Here is a 22,455-nt window from a genome sequence, read left to right on the forward strand (position 1 = left end):
AGAGAGAGAGGAGGAGAGAGGAGGAGAGAGGAGGAGAGAGGAGGAGGAGAGGAGAGTTCAGATAATTAGGTTCTTTGAAAAGAGCTTAGGTGATAAACCAGGAGAACAGAAGCTCCAGTTTCATATTTCTATAATTCCTGATAAGAGGAGCTGAGGAATCTACTTCTAACTTTTTACTAAGTCTTACTGTACTATCTCTACTTTTAAAACTTTCTGATATTTTAAACTGAACCAACAATAGGTGGAGAAAAGTTTCACACATGCAACCATCTCACCATGTTGGTTCTATCCACTGGGTTTCGTGGGAATCCATCCAGTAGTTTTTGTGTAATCCTGATCACAAACAGACAAACACAACTGGAACACAACCGTCCTCGGAGGAAGTAAAACACACAAGTATGATGCAACATGTGTGTAACTCTCTAAAGCGTAAAAATACACAATTATTAAATATTTTAAAAGGAGAAATCGGAGAGCAGACGTTTCACTCCCTTCTTCTTCTTCTTCTTTGTTTGGTTTATCGGCAGGTTGCATTATCTCCATCTTCTTCTTCTTCTTCTCTTATTACCGTTGATATTCCATCGCTCCTCCTTCTTCTTCTTCTTCTTTGTTTGGTTTATCGGCAGGTTGCATTACTTCCATCGTCTTCTTCTTCTTCTCTTGTTACCTTTGATATTCCATCACTCCTCCTTCTTCTTCTTCTCTGACTCTCTCACATTTAACACGACTGAAGCAAATTGTGACCGAAGCATCGAGACACTTTCATTTAAAAATAAACTCTTATTATTCTCCTTTAAAGTTTCTGTTTTAATCCAGGAGTCAGATTTTAAAACATTCACATGATAGTTATGAGGAGCAGAGGAGAAATCGCTTCTTCTTCTTTGTTTGGTTTATCAGCAGGTTGCATTACCTCCATCTTCTTCTTCTTCTTCTTTTATTACCTTTGATATTCCATCGCTCCTCCTTCTTCTTCTTCTTCTTTGTTTGGTTTATCGGCAGGTTGCATTATCTCCATCTTCTTCTTCTTCTCTTGTTACCTTTGATATTCCATCGCTCCTCCTTCTTCTTCTTCTCTGACTCTCTCACGTTCACACACGACGGAAGCAAGTTGTGACTGAAGCATCGAGACACTTTCATTTAAAAACAAACTCTTATTATCCTCCTTTAAAGTTTCTGTTTTAATCCAGGAGTCAGATTTTAAAACATTCACATGATAGTTATGAGGAGCAGAGGAGAAATCGCTTCTTCTTCTTTGTTTGGTTTATCAGCAGGTTGCATGACCTCCATCTTCTTCTTCTTCTTCTCTTATTACCTTTGATATACCATCGCTCCTTCTTCTTCTTCTTCTTCTTCTCTGACTCTCTCACGTTCACACACGACTGAAGCATCGAGACGCTTTCATTTAAAAACAAACTCTTATTCTCCTCCTTTAAAGTTTCTGTTTTAATCCAGGAGTCAGATTTTAAAACATTTACATGATAGTTATGAGGAGCAGAGGAGAAATTGCTTCTTCTTCTTTGTTTGGTTTATCGGCAGGTTGCATTATCTCCATCTTCTTCTTCTCTTGTTACCTTTGATATTCCATCGCTCCTCCTTCTTCTTCTTCTCTGATTCTCTCACATTTAACACGACTGAAGCAAGTTGTGACCGAAGCATCGAGACGCTTTCATTTAAAAATAAACTCTTATTCTCCTCCTTTAAAGTTTCTGTTTTAATCCAGGAGTCAGATTTTAAAACATTCACATGATAGTTATGAGGAGCAGAGGAGAAATCGCTTCTTCTTTGTTTGGTTTATCAGCAGGTTGCATTACCTCCATCTTCTTCTTCTTCTCTTGTTACCTTTGATATTCCATCGCTCCTTCTTCTCCTTCTTCTTCTTCTCTGACTCTCTCACGTTCGCACACGACTGGAGCATCGAGACGCTTTCATTTAAAAACAAACTCTTATTCTCCTCCTCTAAAGTTTCTGCTTTAATCCTCGAGTCAGAGCGTCTTCATGATGGAAACCAACCGTTCTCCTCTTCTTCTTCACGCGTACACGTGTTTCCATATTTAATTTGAGGGAGAGCGCCGCGGTCCACGCCACGTTTCAATTACCGGAGCGGCGTCTGACTCTGACTCCGGCGCCGCTTCGCCTCGGGAGCTTCGGCTAATTGGCGTGATCTGCGGCGCGCCATCAGGATCATGGCTACCGATCGAAACCAGAGAAGAAGAAGTGGGAGTGAGGCGAAGGCCCCAAACACACACACACACACACACACACACACACACACACACACACACACACACACACACACACACACACACACACACACACACACACACACACACACACACACCCCTGTCTTTTGTCTCATTTACTCTCTCCACCTCCTTCTCTCCCTAATCCCTTCTTCTTTCCTGTCGTCTTTCTGCTCTGTTCCTCCTCCCTCGTTAACTCCTTGCTCCCGGCTCCTCCAATTTTTACTCTCGTCCTCCTCTTCCCTCCCTCCCCTCATTATCTCTAACCCCTCCCACCTGTTTCTCTCCTCCACCACCGTCTACCCTCCTCTTCACCTCTTTCTCCACTTTCCCTCCTCCTCCGCTCATGGAGTGAGAATATAAATGGAGGTGAATTAGAAGAGCAGGTGGAGTTCCATCCCATCATTAGATCCTCAGATATGAATCATCACTTTGAACCGAGCTCTGACATCTGATCCATAAAGTCACGATGATTCTACACAATCGCTCCTTTTCTGCTTCTGCTCCGGTGGGAGGAGTCAGATTCATTTTCACACTTCAATCTATGGATCATTTTTCAATCAGTGACTTCACTAATTCTCTCTAAAATGTTTAATGTATAGTTAGGACTAAAGCTTTATACTTACATGATATTATTTGTGATGATATATTTCATCACTCACGATTCCTTCTCCTGACGAGTTCTTCATCGAGTTGTGATGTTTCGTCTCCATGACGATGACGATTGTCGAGCAGCAACAAACACACACGTCTGCACAACGTGAACCGACACTAACAGTTGTTTACAGACACGTTGTGTTCACTGTTTTATTAAGTGTCGTACATGATCAGGATTATTCTATTTCTGCCACACTTTGCTGTAAAAGACTTAAAGGGACTTTTTATCATTTATTTAATACCTGCTCCACCATTTAAGTTGCAGCTCTTTCATGTTCAGTAAACCTACTTCTCTAGAGGGCAGCCGATATTATATGATAGTAAAAAAACTAAATAATACAGTATCTCAGGATGGAAACCTGAAGCTGTGGAGAGGTTCTGGTGATACGAGCCGCTGCCTTTTTGCTTTTTCGTGTTTTTATCCCGACCTGGATCGATGTTTAACGGTTTACATCGTTCCTCGGTCATTTTCCAAAATAAGTAGCTTGGTGGAATTTGAGAATCCGAGCCTTTCTGTGGAAGCAGCTGCAGACGGAGAGGAGAGAGAGACACTTGGTATTCTGCTCTGTCTCGGCTGCTGTCGGAGGAGAAGTGACAGATTCACCTCCACGATGACGGATCTCTGCCTGTGTGTGTGATTGTTGAACGATGGTGTTACACCATGTCGAGGAGGAAGAAGAAGAAGCCGGCTCTGCTTCCATCGTGTGTGTCAGCGTCGCTTTATCCATCATCTCTGTCACGTTCCTCACGAGTTGCATTTCGCCGTGTTGCCGCTCGGCTCCAGGTCACTGATTTCCATTTTGCGTGTTGTAATTTTTTCCCCCTGCAGGAAACTGGATGCCTTCATTTATGACGCCGCAGTGCTGAACTATATGGCGAGGAAGGACGAGGGCTGCAAGGTGAGGAACGGGTACCAATCACTCCCCAGTCACACACACACACACACACACACACAGACACACACACACAGCTGAGGGCTTGTTAGCCTGGAGCTACTGTGTGCAACAAACTACAACATCCTCAGGAGGCAACATGTAGAGACGCACAACGAGCATACAAATGAGAACACGCACACGAGCTGCGACTGCATTAAATAAATCAAACGCAGCTGATGCGTTTAGATTCCTCCCTCGCGGCCCGGAGCCGGTTCATATCGTCTCTTTTGGACGCTGCTGCTTCTGATTTATTTATACGTGAGGATTGGAAGCGTCTCCGGCTGCAGGAGCGAGCGTCCGGCCCAGTGCTCGGGTGTAATCAGCTCAGTGGGGGGGGGGGCACAGCTCCCAGCAGCCGCACACACCAGCCGCTGCTGCAGTAATTATTACAAGTGATGTGGATCTATATTAATTCCTCCAGTGAAACAATAGCCAGGCGCTGCAGCTCGGGGATGTTCTGGGGGAAGCCGATATTAGAGCCGAGCCAAATGATTTGCATTTATGTGACAAAACAAATTACAGAGGAATAAATCAAGCAGATTCTCATTTTGCTCAAAGTCCGTCCGTGTCCTGGGGATCCGACTGCAGGGATTGGTGTTTGTCGTTGTGTGTTTGTGTATTCGGGGGGTTTTAAGGTGTTTGTGTTGTTTTCCACCAGGTGATGACAATCGGCTCTGGCAAGGTGTTCGCCACCACCGGCTACGGCATCGCACTGAACAAGAACTCCCGCTGGAAACGCCCACTGGACCTGGCCCTGCTGCAGCTGGTGGGAGACGGTGAGAGAGAGAGAGAGAGAGAGAGAGAGAGAGAGAGAGAGAGAGAGAGAGAGAGAGAAAGAGAGAGAAGAAGTGATGAGGAGAAGGTGTGATGGGTGAGGAATGAAAGAAGATGACGATCATTACAGAACATTAAAGGCAGAAGGAAGGGAGGTGTGATATCTGTCAACACACATTCCTTTGTTCACACACACACACACACACACACGCACACACACACACACACCTTATCTCATATCTCTCACACTCTTCCATTATCTACACACCACCGCTGCCGAGTCGTGGCCGGAGGCGTCATGTCTTCAGATCCTCGTGGACTCGATGTCCCACAAACACCTTCAGGACATTTCTTCAAAATGACCTCATTACATTCCGGTGGTCAAAGGTTAAAGGTCACCGTGACGTCATAACCACATATTCACTTAGAATTTATTTAAGTATTTTGTTGTGTTTTCACCTTCACTACTTAAATAATCCGTCCACTTCCTGGAGCTGATTTCTGTCGGTGCAGCTTCAGTGACTCTGAGGAGACGTTGTGATGAGGTCGTGTGTTGTCAATAAAGTTTTATTAAAGTGAGTTTGTAAAAGTTGGATCCTTTTAATTTTGCACAGACTTGAGGCCGTTGATCTGTTGTTTTCTTTGTTTTCTAAAAATAACACTTCAGAAGTCAGATGATCACAGAATCTAACGTTGAAAAGGTTTTGGATTATTTTGATCAACCATCGAGTGAAGAAGTTAGAAACTGGTGATGGATTTTTAAACAGAAAATGCCTAAACACCAGAGGTTATAACAAAAAGTAGGTCAAACAAATATTGTTTTTAAAAGCGCAAATATTAAATCTTTATATATTTAAGGATGATAATCAACTCTGCTGTAACATCCAGTCCATGTTGTGAATAATCCTCATGTGGCTGAAGAAGCTGATTCTATCGATCAGGCAGGAAGTCAACTCCACAGTAACCTCGTGACATCACACTAGCCCACTATCCACCCCCCCCCCCCCCCATGCCCTGTGGTGCTCCACAGCTCCTGGAATCATCCCCTTTAATTCCTCTCTTTATCAAAGCAACAGATTCGGGCTCTGAGCTCCCGGCCGGTCAGTCGTCCTCTGGAGACTCGTCCGGCCGCTCGCTGATTATCAAGCTGGACAGGAAGCCTCAGGAAACACTGGAGGCCGACGGCTGAACACACGGACAAGTGTTCACTCTGTAAATCAAATAGAAACCTGGTGTTTTAAAGGATGAACAAAGAAAGAAGGAGAAATGGACATAAATCACAGACAGACTTTTATTCTGCTTCAGTTTCTTTAAAAGACGTCTAAAGTTTTGATCTCAGGTGATTTTCCAGCGTCAGTGTCGTTTCCACGATCATCATCACAAATATGAAATACTGATTCGGACTTTGGTCACCACGGCAACAGCAGCAGGTGTACAGCCTTCAGATCGGACGCCGCCTGTTGATGGTTGTGTCGGTGAAGCGCTGCTGACCTGGAACTCAGAGACAGGAAGCTGCTCTGGATCCACGTCTGTCTCATCAGAGACAAACCACCGGGGGTCAAGTCCCACTTGACCTCAGCAGAGAGAGAGAAACCGTCCTCGGAGTGACGGAGGATTCCAGAATCAGGAATCTGTTCCACTGCAGCCGGGCTCAGATCCCTAAGCTCCGTGTTTCCAGGGTTCGATTCACCTTCCATAAAAACACCTCACACGTAAAAGAATGATAAAAAGAAAATGTGATTGTGAAACAGCTTTTGGCTCAAAGGTACAAACCAGAGCAGCAGCATCACACCTTCGGGAAATTAAGTTCTTTTTATTTTATATTCTCTTTCTGTTCAGATGAATTTGAGTCTTCAGAGAGCAGGATGTTGATCTGAGGTTTACAGACGGAGAATAGAATATTTCTAAGAATCATTTTTTTGTGATTTTCATGTTTGGTTTAGTTCCAGATTCAAACTGAAGCTTCAGGTTGTTTCAGGATCAACGTCCAACAGCAAATAAAAAAGACAGAATACAAAGGCAGAGATTTTTCTTTGTAGAAACAAATTATCAGTAGAACATTTTTTCCTTTGAATCATTAAATTGTGCCGGTTTGCAAACGTTCCTCTGAATAACACTGATTTCAGGATGTTGTGCTAACGAGGTCACCTCATCACAGAAGAGAGAGAAGAAGAAAAGATGAGACGGTTCCGTTGGACCAAATGTTCTGTCTTATTATTAATAATCTTCATAACTATGAGTAACTTTCAGAAATAGAGTTGCACAGATTCAACTTCAACTTCCTCCCTCACCCTGAAACAACCTTTAGTTATCTAGTCCTTTGAAACTCAAGAGATCCAGATGTTTATTTGGATCAAATCACACAAACACACACGTCCTCAAATATTTCATTTAGATTCAAGAATGACTCTGAATAATTAGTGGAAAACATCCAATTATACAGAGTTAAAGTCAGTAAAAAATGTTATTTCATTGATGAAATGTGATAAACACCGTGAGGACAGAAGAGTCATCCATCAGATAATGAGACAAAACATAGAACAGATCAAATGTGATGAGATTGTTTAGCACAAAATCCTTTAAATTACTGTCATGTACTTGAAAGATTGAAGCACAACTAGGAAAATATAGATGATAAATAAACAAATAGAGACAAATATTAGAAGTAGAAACCTACAAAACTTAAAATCTCACAATTCAACACGACTGAAAAACTCAGGTTCAAGTTATTATTGATTCACAAATCGCAGTTAACCCTTTGATACACAAGCTATGCAAACCCCCTCTAAGGCACAACATGGGTCAAAAATGACCCGTATTTACTTACAATGTTATTTCATGCACGGCTGAGTGTTTCTTCGCTATATTTTTGGAAATTCTGACAAGTGTGGCATGTGAAAAGTTGTCCACAGTAAACATGTTCCTAACTACAAACATTTACAAATCAAAGGTTCCTATCAAATTCACACTTGCACACATGGGTCATTTTTGACCCATGTGTGTAAACTTGATGTAGTAATACAAAAACCATTTTAGTTCAAAAATTAAGACAGAGAAAATGAAAATAATGATTTGTGGTAATCAAAAACAAGATATTTTAATTAATACTTTGTAATATTAAATGATTAAATAAATAGATTTTAAAAGATATAGCAAAGAAGCACAGCCATGCATGAAATAACATGTGAAATGAATGCGGGTCATTTTTGACCCATGTTGTGTCTTAGAAGGGTAGTGATACAAAAATGTTTTTTTATTAAAAAAGTAAATAAGGACAAAGAAAAATAAGAACGTGTAATGATCAAAAACAAGTTAATTGAGGAATTCCTGGAATTCTGAATGATGAAATACATTTATTGCAAAGATATTTACAATTAAAACTCCATCGGGTCACTTTTGACCCATGTTGTGTATCAAAGGGTTAAACTCAACATATTTTCTGTTTTACCCTCTGGTGCAACTCTCTTAGATTCAAGAATGACTCTGAATAAATAGTGGAAATATAAAAAAGAAAAGAAAAACATCCTATTCTACAGAGTTAAAGTCAGTAAAAAATAATAATGATAAAAGTTTTCATATAAACCTTTTTTATGTTCATTGATCTTTCTTCTTGTGGAGGAATTCCAGGTGAAGACGTTGTTTAATTTCCTTTGATGCGTTTTTCTGCTCAGATTCAATCAGGAGACGTTTTGCTCAGTGTGTCTGAGAGGATTGAAAACCAAAAGGCCTCAGATCTGACCCGCGTCTCTCACAGGAGTTTGATTGTTCACAAATCACAGTTGAACTCAACATGATTTCTGGTTCAACCTCTGGTTTCAACTCTCACGTGAGCAGAGGAGTCTGCACCTCCTGCTCGGAGCAGGTGAGAGAGGAGATGAGGAGGATTTCTCCTCCAGGAGCAGCTGACCTCCATGAGCAGAGGCGTCAAAAGTATTCACATTCATTACTCAAGTAGAAGTATAGATACTAGGGTTTAAAAATACTTTTGTAGAAGTTGAAGTATCAACTCAAGCTTTTTACTTAAGTAAAAGTGTAAAAGTACTGGTTTCAAAACTACTTAAAGTATAAAAGTAAAAGTAATGTAAGGGAAAAAAAAATTCCATTAAGGACAAACTCTTAAGCCGCGTCTCATTTTTCTAAAGGCCATTATGACTATAATGTTATATTAAAATGTTATGTTGAAAAATGTGGGATGCACTAGGCTACCCGTTTGAACTGCAAATAAGCCCATTGAAAATTATACAATTTTATTACAATGCAAATACATATATTGTTGGAAGAGACCTTTGGACTCAACACTACCAATAATCAAACCTGACTATCTAGAGGAAGTAAAAGTCGTAACAAGGTCGTGTTGCCTTTTTTTGTGTGTGTTTTTGAACGATGACAAACCGGAATGAAAACAAGCCAAAATTAAATAGGCGTAACGAGGCTATTTTTTAAATGTAAGGATTAGAAAGTACAGATATTTGCGTGAAAATGTAAGAAGTAGAAGTAAAAAGTCGTCTGAAAAATAAATACTCCAGTAAAGTATAGATACCCAACATTTCTACTTAAGTAAGGTAACAAAGTATTTGTACTTTGTTACTTGACACCTGTGTCCATGACTCACGTGTTTACAGAGCAGGAGGAGAACTGGTTGAAACTCCATGAATCAGATCCTGATCCAGTGAACATTCACATCAGCTTCTATCATCAGGATCTGAGCCGGGTCGCCCCCCCCCCCCGCCCGTCCAGCCAGGTTTAATTCAGCCGTCAGGGAGCGTTTGGATCCCGGCGCTCGGCCGCTGGGGAAGCGAGATGTGTCACATGCACAATGCAGGATGCCGGAGATCTGAGTGTTGGTGAGAGAGGATTTGATGTTCGAGTCTCAACTCGGCCGAGTCGCCGCGGCTTAATCAGCTCGCCAGCGGCTTCCAGACGGCGTTAATTAACCCGGAGGTCGATTAATAATGTAACTGTGAGCGGTGGGGATCGGGACTTCCTTTGTCTGTACAGTCACTGGCTCTGTGTGTGTGTGTGTGTGTGTGTGTGTGTGTGTGTGTGTGTGTGTGTGTGTGTGTGTGCACTTCATTCTGCATCTGTCTCTCTGTACATCTGATCCTCCTTTTCCTTCCCACTGCCTCATTCTTTGTGATTAAAGCATTAATGACCACCACTGAGAGTCCTGTTACACTGCAGCTCAGAGTGTGTGTTACCAACGGGTGTGTGTGTGTGTGTTTCTGACAGTGTGTGTTTGTGTGCGTTGCTCTCTTTCATCTCCGCTGCTCTTGTTGTGGTCTACGCAGACACCAGAGGGTTCTCAGGCCTCATCACAGGCTCCTCCCCCTGCTGCTTTCACTGAAAACCTCTTTCATTTATTTGTCGTCTTGCAACCGTTTCATTATCTCTTCATCGTTTTAATCATGTTTTCTTTCATCGTTTTAATCATGTTTTCTTTCAATCCCCAGTCAGACTTCATATTCCCCTGCTGGTGAGCTGCAGCAGTAGTTGGATGTCATCAAGTACTTTTATTTTATTACTGTACAAACACATTTAACTCTTAACTCTATAAGAAGATGATAATTCAAATCTGGTCCTGATCAAATAAAATAAATAAAATCATAAAAAATCATAATGAACGCAGATGACAGAGTTCATAAACGGATTTTAATCTCCGGATTTGTGTTTGGATGGAGGAGGAATTTTAAAAGATGAAATCTCTGCAGTGTCTTTTATTCTTGTATATTCTTAATAGACACATTTAATGACGTCTCAATAGAGTCGAGGCTGCACGCTGAAAGTTCTGCTTCTATACTTGAAGAACATCTGAAAGCTCAAAAGTTACATTTAAGTTTTACTTGAGAACATTATTTGTACTTTTTAACGAGGAGAAGTCTTTAAGAACTTGCTGCACTAATTTGCAGCGAAGATGTAGATGTTATTAATTGTTTGTAATTTTAAACATTTCTTCAGTTTATCGCACCCTGGGCCCAAAAACTGTAATTTGGTTTTCATCCGATCTTTATTCAACTAAACTGCATCTTATCTTTTCTTCGTTTCTTCTTTTAACATCACACGAGCTCAGTTTCTCATTTCTCTCGTTCTCGCTGCGTTTCATCATCTGTCCCTCTCGTGTTTTTTTTGCCATCACACAATACCCTTGATTCCTCCTCCTCCTCTTCCTCCTCCTCCTCTTCTTCTTCTTTCTTCTCCCTCGGGGTTCAAACACCTTTCTCTCTCATCACAAAGGGACCATTATCCCCCTTTTTTTAATATCCCCTCTATCCTCCTCCAGTGCAGTTTTAACTCCTTCCCTCCCCCTGTCGAATCACTTTCTCTTTCCTCTGAACTCCACACCTGCTCTTCTTCTTCTTCCTCCCTCTCTCTTATCTCCTGATTTAATTTTCTCCCGGCTTCTCCTCTTCTCTAACCTTCTCGTTCTCCCTCCACTGTCTCTCTTCCAGATGAGATTGATATGTTGGAGCGTCTCTGGCTGTCGGGGATCTGCCACAACGATAAGATCGAGGTACGGCTTCTCTCACTTCTCTCTCCATCCGCCTGGCACACATTCATCCGCTGTTCTATTTTTGGAAAGAACCTAAACGTGGTCTGACCTTAATCCTGCTCGACGACTCGGAGGGATGAGTCGGAGAGTTAAGTGTCCGTGGAACAGATTCTACTGCAGCAATGTGCAGGTGTGAATCTGTGTTATTCATAATAGATTCAATTAATTCTATCCTTAATTCTATTCTATGTTTGTCGTAAAACGTTTTTCAGTATCAAATCAAACTCGAGTGAATAGATAGCCGTTTATATCTGTAAGTTAAATCAAGATGCTCATTATTGAGGATAGGGTTGCAAAGGGGCAGAAAGTTTCTGGTTAATTTCCGGAAACTTTCCATGGGAAGTTAAGCTCGGGAATTTTGGGAATTTTGAAAAAAAAAAAAAATTACGCAAATTAAACGCTGAGCAATAAAAACATCATTCAAAACTCTATTTTAAAGATGTATGGAACGTTGAGTTTCAACCCTCCACTGGTCATTCTTCCATCACATGCACAGATAACTCCCAGCATGCTTCACTCTACAGCAGGGCTATTGAGGCCTGCTGTAGAGTGCAGGACTAGTCAGGTAAGTTTCCATGATATTACTGGGAAAATATATTAGCATGCTGATTGAGGATTGTTCATCTGTTCATCTAGACTATTTCCATTCATTTATCCATCAATTGTAAAATATGTTTACAGACGATTCCAATTGTTTGTCTAACTATTTATATCTCTGGCATTGCATTAGTGTTTTTTTACAAACTTTTTTCTCATCTTATTCTACAGAACAATGCCACGTGCACTCTCTCATGTGTGGAGACATTTCACCTCATCCAATGTAGAAGGAAAGGCTGTGTACATTTGCAAATACTGTACAAAGACCTATGTTAAGAATGACACAACGATGCAGAAGCATATAGTCAAGTGCCCAAAGTTTCCTCAGGACTCAAATCAGCCTATGACACAACACAATGTTTATATTTATGTCTGTATATGACAAGGTAAATACAGTTAGTATAAATTACCCACAACATTTCCAGTTTATTCCCGTTTATTCCCGTTAATTCCCGTTAATTCCCGTTAATTCCCGTTAATTCCTGTATATTCCCGTTAATTCCCATGGAAAGTTTCCAACTTTGAATATTCCCGGAATTTTGCAACCCTAATTGAGGATGAAGACGTGAACGTTCCCCACATGTTCCTGTTGTTGTGAACGAGTCGGACCCGACGACCTGCTGCTGCTTCACAAACAATAACTACAGGAAATCAAATGTCTGAAAATGACAAAAGTGGATAAACTGAGCATCAAGTGTCAGAATCCAGAGTTTCTGCCTCTTTGCACAAACTGAAATTACTTTTGATTTGTGTTTGTTTGTATTGGAGAAAGTTTGCTAACCTGTCTTTCTGTGAAGTTTGAGATTAGTTCTCGTTCTCTATGATTATTCTTCCTCACTCAGTCGGTTCGGTTCTGTCCAGACTTCTAACATCGCTCTTTCAGACGTCACCCTGCATTTAGTGGGCGTTTCCTGTCGTGGCTTCAGATTCTAACCTCACAATCCAATGTTAAATTATATTGTTCTGACTTTGCCCGACAACACAAACAGAAAGATGCCTGGGCTCTGAATATAAATGCCCGTGCTGTCATTGGGTGCAGAATCCCCCTCGGGAGCCACAACCTCTGATATTAATGATTATTCATTGGGCAGTAAACGCATTCTGGCTTCGGATGAGAGCTGTGAATGTTGAAAGTGAATAAATTAAACGGCCTGAAAAGCTCTTTGTGTGACGGGCGCCTGGTAATTTGTGGTGACTGGCATGTTGTGGTCTCTGCTCCACGTTCCGGGTGCCGAGGAGAACATCACAGACGGCTCCTCTGACACCATGTGACAGCAGAGGAGTCTCCATTGTCCTGTTGGGCTGTAATTAACTTTTTATCTGCTGTCTGGGAGACAAATTGGCTCTCGTTAGTAATAAATCTGTCTCGTCTCTGCCCCTCCCTCCATCGGGCTTCCTCTTTACGTCTTCTGCTTTTACTCTATCATCTCCTCTCTCTCGCTTCACCTCCTTTAACTCTCTCTCTCTCCCTCTCTCTCTCTCTCTCCCTCCTGTCTGCACCCATCCGTCTCCTCTCCCCCCTGCAGGTGATGAGCAGTAAACTGGACATCGACAACATGGCCGGGGTCTTCTACATGCTGCTCGTGGCCATGGGCCTCAGCCTGCTGGTGTTCGCCTGGGAGCATCTGGTGTACTGGAAACTCCGGCACTGTGTGAAGCGATCGGGGGGGATGGACTTCCTCCTGGCTCTCAGCAGGGTGAGGCACTGCAGCAAAGACCCAATGTTCCCAATTCACCTCCACAAGATCCCAGTGTCGTGGGTTAGCAGGAGAAACCAATCATGAAATAGTCTAAACATGTATTTATTTCAATCTAAACAAAGATAGGTGGTCGGAAACATGTTAATAAGAAAGATAAGTAGCCTAATAATAATATTAGAGGGAACAGGAAAAATGATTTAATGTTTTGTCGCTAATTTCTTGAATGCAGGTCCAATAAAACCCTAACCTATTAAAAGATAATAAATGAAACAAGAACATAAAAAAGAGACGAGACACAAATAACTATAATCTCCATTTTTATTTCACTCTAGGTTACTTGCATTAAAGTTTGAACTTTTCAGTCACTGATTCTTAAAGTTTAACTTCCAAGTTTAGTGGAAATCCGTTCAGTTGCTCTTGTGTGTTCTTGCAAACAAATAACCGGGGTTAAAAAAACATAACAGCAGTAATTGCAAACAATGTCCTCTCATTATGGAAACATAATAAACTGTAATGAAGTGCATTGAATGCAGCTCTGAGGTCAGGAGGTGAATAATCTCGTGCAGTCGTTTGTGAAGCGATTTCTCACCGAGCTCGATCCCAGATGGCAAAACTTCAAATTAGAAGATACATCATCTGGAAACACGTTGCCCTTGTGTAACCGCTGCATAAAATACATAAACCAGCAGCTTTTCTTTGTGTTGGGTCCATTTATCCTCAAGATGGATAGAGAAACATAATCTCTTCTATCACTTCTATCTCTGCGCCAGATATGAAACATTGTAAAAGTTCTGCCAGATGGTGAGAAAACCAAAAGCGACGAAACTCTGAGTCCTTGACAATCTTTAAAATTTCCATTTTTCCAACCACTACAGCAGCTGATTTCTCTGATTTCCACCGCGCTCTCCACCTGAGAAGTTTGAACTAATCAGCGAGTGGAGCTGCAGGTTCCTGATCCGGAGCTCGAGGACCGAATGATTTATGCAGGAGCAGATGTTGTGATGGATGGAAAAGACGGTGACATTTTCAGGATCTCTTGTTCCTGCGTGCAATTTGAAAAGTGAAGATCTCACTCATTGCAGCAGATGAGGTCCACTTCAAAAAGATAAGAGTCAAAGATGAAGCAAGACACAATCAAGATATGGATTTCACTGGAGCAGCGGCCTCTCTGTGTTTCTGGCTCTCAGCAGGAAGGAGGAGATAAAAGAAAGAGAAGGAACATTACTCGTATTTATCTTTGGCAGCCGACCAGAGGAGCCACCGGGTCCGAGGAGCAGAGATCACTTAGCTGCTTCAGAGCCAATCCACTTTCTGTCCTTCAGCTCCGGGTCCGGGAAACATCCAGTACAGAAGCTGAGGAAGAGGAACAGGGGGTCGGGGGGTCGGGGGGGGGGGAGGGGAGCGAGGGAGGGAGTGGATAAGAAAAGAAGAAAGTAATGAGAGGAGATGGGGGATGAAACAACTGGAAAGAAGGGAACAAGGTCAGAGGAGGAGGCGTCAACAAAGGGATTAGAAATAAACACAGGAGAAAGCTGTGGGTTTGGATAGAGGAGTAAAGTAGGTGATGAAGGGGGGGGGGGCGAAGGGAGGTGAAGGAAGACAGGAAGAGCTCCTCTCGTTTGTCAGACGCCGCGGCGTGTAAGTGCCGCCGGTTGGAAAGGTGACGCCCCCGTGTTGCCGTGACAACATGTGATTTATTATCTCCGCCCGCCTGACACGGCAGAGAACATTTCTCATTTATGCTCAGAGGGAAGGAGTTCTGATTGCATTTAGAAAAAAGAGGGAGAGGAAGTAGCGTTCCCTCGCTCACCTGTGACCTCACGCCTCCTGATGGCGAGGAGACGCGTGGAACTCAATCAAAGCTCGTTTAACCTTTATTGTTATTATATTATTATTGTTTTTCTACATAAACATCTTCCATTCAGACTTCACACTGAATCTTCTTCCTCACAAGGGTCATGTGATTATTAACCTCTGACCTCTGCGATGTGATGGAAACACGCTTCTCTGTGCTGCTGCGTCTGATGTCAGATGGCAGTGATGACGATGACACTCACAATCCGATTCTGCCAAAAGGATGAGTTTAAATAAAGGAGCCGAGCTCGTCTTCTAAAGAGAGAAACTCCTTCCTCCACCGTTTCCTCTTTGACAAACAGTTTGTCACTGAAGTTTATTCCTGGGAGAGTTCGGAGACTTTGTTTCCTCTGCGATGAAATTACGCATTTGACGGAGCTTTCAAAATGGCCGAGTCACGCCACTGTGACGTATTCTCCATTATCTTTGCCGATGTTCCTTGCTTGGTTTTCCAGCCGAGCCGTCGGGGAACCACTTCACCTCAGAGCATATTTTTCTTACTCGAGCAAACTCTGCTCTTATCTGTTCCTCATTCTGAGTGGAAACACCGGCTCCGTGCAAAGAGCCGCTTCGTCTCTATCTCCACGGAGACGCTGCCCGGCTGTAAAGCCTCTGCAGCCGGACTCTGTGCTTTCAGTCACTTACTCTCCCAGGTTCCAATTTCACAGTGCGCTGCGCCCTGTGCTCCGGGCTCGGTGACATCACTGCTGCCGCTGGGACTGCTGAGTCATGGTTCCTGAGTATCACCGTGTGTCCCTCAGGTCCACGTCCCGCTGGGGAAACACAGAATTCTTCCTTCTGTCATTAAGATGTGAAAGATATCGTTGGATATATTATACATTATCTCCACATATGAGGATTAGGAGTGTATGTAATCTGCATGGCCATCCTCAGCGCCATCTATCTGCAGAGAGGTGCAACTGTAGAGAAGTAGAAGAAAGAGCATCCAGAGAACGAGCTGCTCAACTGACACAGATTTATATTTGATTAATTCTGCACAGGATTCAAAGTTTAAAAAGCTGTTGCCAGGAGGTCGTGGTTTTTCCACACGTTTCATCCCATGGTTTATTCATGTGGAGCTTTGTTGCCGGCTGCTGCCCAGATGGAGAAAAGCCAGCCTGGTGTTTAAAGGGTGTTTGGAGCAGTTCATTAAAACCAAGTGAGAGTGAGAATCTTATTTCAACTCAAGTGGAAACAAATAACGGGACCGAGACCTGAGGACGTGAGTGTCTGTCCTCGTTTCCCCGAGTCAGACGGAACATGTAGAATCTGATGTTAATGAGGATGGAGATGGATCCTGACATCAGGGAATCAGCCTCCCGGGTTCGAGCTGGTGGCCAGTTGCTGGTTAGATGTGTGTATATATGTACAGACTTATAAATATATGTACAGACCTGGGAAGAGATCAACGATCTGAAATCAAACAGAAATTTCAAACCCATTTGTGAGGAAGTAACAAAAAAGAAATCTTATATTTAGGGCTGGGCAACGATTAAAAGTTTTAATCGCGATTAATCGCATGATTTCCCTGATTAATCACGATTAATCGCATTTGTATACGCAAAATCCAATAATGAATTAAAAAGTAGTGTATAGCGCAATTTTATTTTCAATGTTCTGCCATATGAACGATATGAGCCATAACATTTGTTGTGCAAACACTTTTAACATCAGCATTTAATACAGTAACAGTTAAATAAAATATTCAGTGTAAATCTCAACTTAACAATGTTATCAAAGCAAATACAAAATTAAAGCTCAATGCCACTGCCAGGGCATTAATGTTATCCTCTTCGTTATATACGATATATTTTAGACAGGAAGTACTCCGGTGATAAGAAAATTCACCTTGGCAGTGGCTACAAATAACTTTGGTTCTGTCGACTCCGCCGTCTGGAAGGACTTTAAAATGAAAATGGCTGTAAAAGCTCCGTAGCCTTATCCATGGTTGTTTATCCGCCAATCATTTTCTTTTTTCCGGTTCCGCAGCAGTCAGCAAAAGACTTTCACAAAATAAAAGCCTGACTTTCACAATAAAACAATAAATAATCAAACCTGAGTTAATGCGAGATAAAATAATTAGTTGAGTTAAATAAGTGATGAGTTAACTCGTAATTAACTAGTTAACTTGCCCAGCCCTACTTATATTCCATGAACCTCTTTTTATCTTTTTGAAAATGTGTTAAAATATTCCTTCACGCACCAGCAGCTACACAAAGCGTTTGTGTGTCTCTTCACAGGCGCCACAAAAAGAGCATCACACAAAAAGATTGTTCTTTTATTTAGTTAGGACAAAATAAATTAAAAATTTGACTCTTAATTCTTTCTCTGGGAAACAAGCGGACTGAGAACACGTTGAGGTGTTTTTTGTCGAGCTAAGGTTCAATACAGCGACAAAATAGGTTTCACTGCTTTTGCCCCCCCCCCTGTTGTTCGATCTCCTCTGCAGGAACATATACTTACTGCACAGATCTCCCTCTGCAATTGTGCTGATGCCTTGTTTGCTCAGAGCTTTGTTTGGTTTGATAGTTCGGGAATTGACACTCCAGGTATCTTGGTAAGCTGCGACCAAAGTTTCTCCAGAAACTCTCATTAATATTTAATGGTCTTCACTTCCTGTTGCCAGCCTCTAACGGAGATATGGTGACACAGGGAACCTGAGGTAGAAGGAAACCGCCCAGAGTGATTCCCCCGAAATGCAATCTGTTTCTGTGAGATGTGTTAAGCTGCTAAAGTTTCACAGTCGGTGGTTACGCACGGAACTGAACAAAGATAAAGAAAAGAAAGAGGATGTAGGAGACGCATAAAAACACACAAGTTGCGGCTCAGACGAGCGAAAGCTTCTCCTGATGCACGAGCCTGTCGCTGGTTTAACTGGATCCTGGGATTTTAATGCAGCTGCATCGTTGTTGCTTCAGCAAACGATTGCGTTTGTTTTTCATCAGGACACGTATTAAAAAGAATGACTCCAATTATACATCGTCTTTACAAGTACAATGTTAAAAACACAATCTTTTCTTAAATCAAGCGGATTTTTGTTTAACCAGGTGAAGATTATGCTGGATTTACATTTTCTTACAATTTTTAATTAAAGGGATTTGTAAAATAGTCGTATTTAGAATTCATTTTAATAACTTAGGGTTATGAATTGAGCTGATTTTACAGGAATGTTTCTGAAGCAAGCATGTATTATCTTTGTGTAGTCATGTGATCACAGCTGCTCTATACGTTTCTTTTATCCACACCCGTCCGGCTTCCTGTCACACACACACACAGCTCTTCCTTATCACACTTGGCAGCCTGCTGCTCTAATTACAATCTCTCTTCATCTCTCCCACAGGGAATGTACAGTTGCTGCCAGTTTGAGGATGAGACCACACCAGGAGGCAGCTCTTTGCCCCAGTACCACACTGTGACCACCATGCCTGCTGGGGCCCAGCAGCATCTCGTGACAGCCACGGTAAACAACACCGCGGCCATTGCCATGGTGCAGCATCATCAGCAGCAGCAGAAGCTCCACCAGCAGCAACAAGGGCAGACCTATACCTCCATGCTCCCCGGGTCTCCTCCCACCACAGGGCACTCAGCGATGGCCCTGGGCCCCTCCAACAGCCCCTTACTGGAAGGCCCCATGCCGTGCTCCAGCTTCCTACCTCGCCATGACCGTCGACTCGCTGTCGTGGATCGCTGGAACAGGCCCAAGCCGGAGAAAGTGATGAGCGCGGTCAGCGGGGGGGGCGTGGGCATCGGGGGGATAGCCGGTGGCATCACTGAACTCCAGGCCCAGCAGCAGTACCAGCAGAACCTTGGCCAGCACTGGAGCTTGCAGGGGGGGGTCGCAGGTGGAGCAGCAGGTGACACAGGGCTAGATGAATACAAGCGCTACTATGGTCCCATAGATCCAGAGGGGCTCGGGACCCACTCCGACCAGCAGGCAGGGGGCGCCCAACAGACTCCCAAAGCTAATCCACGAGGCCTCAAAGCCTCAGGGATGTCCCGGCCGCCTCCTAAAGGACCCCCACTAGGCCCGCCCCCACTAGGCCCAGCCCACTTAATCTCCCAGCCTCCTCCCCTGCTCCCATCTTCTCCTCGAAGGCCTCCCTTCTGGAGAAGAGGAAGCTTAGTTCAGACAAGAAGAAAAAGCTCAGGAGGTCCCTTGTATGAGAACATCCTCCCGCTCGGGAGGCGAGGGGGGGGCCGGTACGGAGCGGGTGATGGAGCTGGTAGAAGAGGCCGGCGTCCTCTAGCTCCTCCTCCACTACCCGTCCCCCTTTCCTCCCCAACACACACCCCTACCAGCCCCTCCTCCCCATGCCGTTTATACTCCTCCTGCTCCAGTGCCTCGTCATCCTCCACTTCCTCCACGTCATCCTCATCATCTTCTTCATCCTCTGCTTCTCTCTCCCGGTCCAACTCTCCCTCCGTTTGCTCCAGCGACAGCTCCTACAACTCCTCGCTGAGTTTCCGGTATCGCGCCGGCGATCGAGAGCTGACGGTGGACGACGACTACGACTCCGACCTTCTGACGGAGGAGTCCAGCCTTCTCCTGGGCTCACGGAGGAAGATCCGTTCACGGCGCATGTCATCACGCTCTTTGCCATGCAGCCCGCCACCTCCACCAATCCCTCCCCGGAAGCCACGCCCCCAGCGAGATCACGGCAGAGAGAGAACCGGCAGCCAGCTCGCCCAGTTACAGGAGTGGTGGGCGTCATGGGGCGACAGGGAGCGAGGGAGACAAGGAGCGACAACTGTCCGGGGAGATGGAGGGGTGGGAAAGGAAGAGAAGAGGCAACACAAAGAGAGGGAGCGTGAAAGGAAGAGGAGGAAGAAGGGCCGAAAGAAGAAGAAGAGGGAAGATAGGGAAAGGGAAAGGGAGCGGAAGCGGCGTAAAGCAAAGAAGAAGAAGAAGAAGGATGATAAAGTAAGGAAGAGAGAGAGAAAGAGGTCTGAGCAGGAGGGAGGAGATCCCGAAAAAAGGGAGGAACTTAAATCAGGGACACTAGAATACCCATCGTACCCAGCTCTGAGAAGGGAGTCCTTTCGGAAAAAGAGTGAAAGCTCCATCAGAAGCTACGGATGGAATATCCCCGGGGACGAAGAGAGAAGGGAAGAGAAAGAGAGGGATGAAGCAGAGGACAGCCGAGGAAAAGAAAAGGTCCTACGGAGAAGGAACAGCAAGCACTACCAAGGCGCCACCACTAAGCCTTCGACATCTGTAAAGTTCTGGGGAGCGGGAAACCCGACCTCCGACACTATCCCATCTGCCTTCCTGCCTTTGGTGCCTGTCTCCTCTAAAAGGAGGAAGAGTAAAAGCTCTGACAGGGAAGGTGTCGGAGTGGAGGTGGAGAGAAGGCCTCTGTTGGCAAGGGACGGGAGGAGCGAGATGCATTCCAAAGAGGGGTTGTCCTTTCACGAGTGGGAGTCCGATGGAGAGGATGAGGAGGAGGATTCTGAGCAGGAGAGGAGGAAGGCCGGGGGGCGAGGGAAGCGGCGCCGAGCGGGAAGGACGATGTCCGACGAGGAGCGGGAACGAGACAAGGTCGTCGGGATATATTCTGATGACGATGCTTCTTCTGGGGAGTTTGGGAAGTTCGAGCGGTACTGGGAGGACCATGAAGGAAGGGCGGTGGGAGGGATCGGAGGGGGAGGTTGGTTTTTCAGCACCTACCCTTCCAGGGAGAAGGTCGGCAGCATCAACAGCAGAGATGACCTGTTCCTGGAGAGGGGCGAGAGGTGGGGGACAGCAGAGATCGGGTGGGGGTCCGGTGGAGGAGGAGGAGCAGGAGCAGGAGGAGGAGGAGGTGGTGAAAGAAGTTGGGGATCAGGGTCACACTGGCCGCCTCCTCCTCTTACCCCACCACCTCCTCGGCGATACTGGTCGGTGGATAAACTCCACATCCAGGACGAGAAGAAGAGTAAACGCAAGTCGAAGGACAAAGGCCGAGGGCGGGCGGCCTACTCCTCCCGCCACTCGCCGCGACATCACCCGCACCCCCACTCAGCCAAATGGGCCCGGGTCACCTCAAGAAGCCAGGAAGAGTTGTACCGCCATTGCCAGAGTTTCCCCCTGAAGCCCAAGCATGACTCCTCCTCCTCCTCCAAGCCCGACCGCTCACAGAATCCATCCAAGTCCGGGAGTCAGTCCAACCTCATCCTCCAGCAGCGGACTCAGAGAGCCGATAGGGATCGAGGAAGGCCACAGTCCCCGCCCCCAACCCTCTTACCTAACTTGCCACCCCCACTCCCTGCCCTCCCGGCTCCTCCCTCCTCATCTCACCCGATCCATGCTCCTCCCCCTACCTCGTCCTCTTCTGTATCCTCCCCCTCCGTGGTCTCCTCCACCCCGGGGGCCCTCCAGTCCTCCTCCATGGCTTCGGCAAGTGCCAAACTGCAGTACCAGAGGTTGCGCTCGGTACCCCAGCCCCAGAGGTTTCCTCAGTCTCCTCACTTACCACTTAAAGCCAAGAGCCTTTGCTCCCGAAGGGGCTCGGCCCACTTCTCCAGCGTGGAGAGTGAGGTCTGAAGTTCAACAAGGTATTAAAAGTCATAAGAAGGACAACTCTGGTGATCTGGATCAGAATCCGCAAACCTGGCCACCCTGCCAAGTTGGTACAGTACCCGCACTGAGCCCTTTCCTAAAGCTCTGCACAAACAAACCAGAAAGCCAACCTCACCCAGCGGGTCGGTCCAAGGGAGACAGGAGCCGTCTTGCGCTCACTGTAGTTATCCTTCATTCCTGCGAGTATGTGAAAGACTTCAACCGAAATATTCTGAACTGGGTCCACCGACACACTTCAAGTAACTCAGACATTAAAGTGGTGCAGCTGAGAGAGAGCCCTTTGCTTGGGATGTTGAAGCGGAGCAGTAGTTTGTATTCGGAGGATTCTTAATGCTTACTGAGGGCTCAGGAACTTTGTAGTACTGTATGCCTGCTGCTCTCGGAAGCCTTTAACACACAACTGTGTTGGTATTTTTTCTGCTTAAACAAATCGCTTACACCCCCACTTTCATTTTTCCTTAACAAACTGTTTACACCCCCGCAGAACTGTGATGCCCGGCCAAGGCACTTTTGTTTTGTATGATCAACACCTTCTTGTCTAGAGTGAGACGAGGGTGATTAACGCTTTGTCCTGTTTTGTGTTACCATGCAC

General features: G+C 44.7%; 1 protein-coding gene across 1 annotated transcript in view; it reads left to right on the plus strand.

The window, feature by feature from the left end:
- grin2da (glutamate receptor, ionotropic, N-methyl D-aspartate 2D, a) overlaps positions 1-21,827 on the plus strand; it is a 91,645-nt gene extending 69,818 nt beyond the window's left edge. The window contains exons 14-18 of the mRNA XM_061092494.1: positions 3,727-3,796; positions 4,491-4,608; positions 11,053-11,114; positions 13,277-13,447; positions 18,645-21,827. Coding sequence (XP_060948477.1) covers positions 3,727-3,796; positions 4,491-4,608; positions 11,053-11,114; positions 13,277-13,447; positions 18,645-21,827 — 3,604 coding nt within the window. The remainder of the gene's footprint in view (positions 1-3,726; positions 3,797-4,490; positions 4,609-11,052; positions 11,115-13,276; positions 13,448-18,644) is intronic.
- Positions 21,828-22,455: the final 628 nt, after the last annotated feature.

This window comes from Limanda limanda, chromosome 19 (genome assembly GCF_963576545.1).
Source record: "Limanda limanda chromosome 19, fLimLim1.1, whole genome shotgun sequence".
Taxonomy (NCBI): Eukaryota; Metazoa; Chordata; class Actinopteri; order Pleuronectiformes; family Pleuronectidae; genus Limanda; species Limanda limanda.